The sequence below is a fragment of the Helobdella robusta genome, assembly GCF_000326865.2.
Source record: "Helobdella robusta unplaced genomic scaffold HELROscaffold_26, whole genome shotgun sequence".
Taxonomy (NCBI): domain Eukaryota; kingdom Metazoa; phylum Annelida; class Clitellata; order Rhynchobdellida; family Glossiphoniidae; genus Helobdella; species Helobdella robusta.
The window spans coordinates 2431094-2433196 of record NW_008704349.1 but is presented as its reverse complement, the minus strand read 5'-3'; the positions used below and the strand labels follow the sequence as shown (position 1 = coordinate 2433196).

The 2103-nt window shown below is 35.7% G+C and overlaps 1 protein-coding gene across 1 annotated transcript in view; it reads right to left on the bottom strand.

The window, feature by feature from the left end:
- Positions 1-609: 609 nt before the first annotated feature.
- The window catches only part of HELRODRAFT_173522 (hypothetical protein), a gene marked incomplete at both ends in the record, with an annotated part of 4380 nt that continues 2886 nt past the window's right edge, over positions 610-2103 (bottom strand). The window contains one exon of the mRNA XM_009020129.1: positions 610-700. Within this exon, the coding sequence (XP_009018377.1) occupies positions 610-700 (91 nt within the window). The remainder of the gene's footprint in view (positions 701-2103) is intronic.

Here is a 2103-nt window from a genome sequence, read left to right as displayed (position 1 = left end):
TTTGGTATAATAGAGGTACATGTATATTGGTGTATGTGTGTGTGTATGTTTGTGTGCTTGTGTGTGTGTGCCCTTGATTTTGTATGCCTGTGTTTTTGTATGTGTGTGTGTGTGTCTTTCTGTCTGTCTGGGTTTATATAAGTGGTTTTATGTATGTATTTATGTTGGTGTGGATTCGATTGATAGGATTCCCTTGTTTATGTAGTAAATATGTGCTTGCGTTTGTGTGTGAGTGTGTTTGTGTGTGTGTTTGTGTGGTGTGTGTTGAACTTTTATGTTAGGATTTATTTGTCTATGCCTTTTGGTTGGAATGGGTTCCAAAGAATTATTGCGTCGCCATCGTCATCAACTTTGATTGCTACCTCCTTCATCATCATCAGCATCATCACTCAATCATCATCATCATCATCATCATTATTACTCAATCATCATCATCATCAACAACAACAACAATCTCAACATCATCGCCATCATCAGCCCTTGAAGAGAGTTCTCAAAGAACATTGGGGAACTGATAATTTGCTTGTTTGGTACCGACACTCCGATTACTATTACTACTACTCTTATAACTTTAAAAAACACTACTACTACTAAAACTACTACAAATACTTATTGCGAGATGGCGTCGTGGTTAGAGACGCCTCTTCCTGTGTCGCAGTGTCTGGGTTCGATTTCATAGAAATCCCTGTATATGCTCATCCTTTGGAAAACGTGTGCACTCTTTTAATTCATGCTTATTTGTGTGTATTATTGCTGACAGATTTAGTTAGACTCGTCCTACTACAACCACTACGACTACAGCTGCAGATGCTGCTACAATCGCTACTACTAGGCAGTAACAACAACAACTACTACAGCTGCAGATGCTGCTACAATCGCTGCTACTACTGATAATGATACTTACTACTCTGTTAACATTATTACACATGTTATAATACATACTTATTTTCAAACAATTGATACTACTACTACTGCTGCTGCTACTAACACGACAACAACTACTACTACACTACTACTACTACTACTACTACTACTACTACTACTACTACTACTCTTTTACTACTACTACTACTACTACTACTACTTAATACTACTATTACTACAAAACAGTAACTGCTACTACGACTATTGCTTTTTTATACATTATTACTACTTCAATAGCGGAACATTGTGTTAAACTTACTTCACTCAGTGTTTTCAAGTTATTCAAGGGCGAAATTTTTATGTAATCCAACTCTTTGAAACACTGTCTCCATATGCTATTTCTCACTGTCTCACTCTCTCGCTCTCTCACTCTCTTTCTCTCTCTCTCTTTCTTTTTCTTTCTTTGTTTTCTCTCTTCCTTTTTTTCCATACTTTTTCTTCTTTTTTCGCTTTGTTGTTCTTTCCTTCTCTCTATCAATCTCACTTCAATGTTTCATTCAAGTATTCCCACTTCATTCTTTTAAAATGTTCCCACACCTCTGTACATTCTCTCCATCATTCTTCGCCTGTCAGCATCTATTATATCACTATCGATATTATTATTATTATTGTTGTTGTTGTTGTTGTTATTATTGTTGTAATTATTTTTTTCAAATTCCTTTCATTGCTGGCCAAGTGTGTGTCGAAATGTTTTCTAGTAGTGGTTCATAAGTTGTGCTGTGTGTGTGTGTTTGTGTGAGTGTGTTTGCGCGTGTGTTTGTGTGTTTGTGTGTGTTTTCCTTTTTCGTTTGTTTGAATGTTTGTAAATTCAAAGGCCATTGATATTTTATTTATCATTGAATGTTTTTTTATAAATCTCACCAGTATCCGTATGTGTGTTTGTATATTTTTGTGTATTTGTATATTTTTGTATTTTTCATTTTTGTATCAGTGATGTGTGCCTATGTATAATTGTATTTTTGTGAGTATATTTTGGTGTATAGTTGAGTGGGATAGGTATGTTTGTATAAATGATCGATGATGGCGAGTTTGATGATATCGCATGGCAGTTGCTTGTATATCTACGCCGGCGCTGGGCAAACAAATTTTAAATGGTATGTATCCGCGCGCGTGTGTTTGTATGTGTTTGTGGGTATGTGTGTTTATGTGTGTGTGTGTATGTGTGTTTATGTGTGTGTT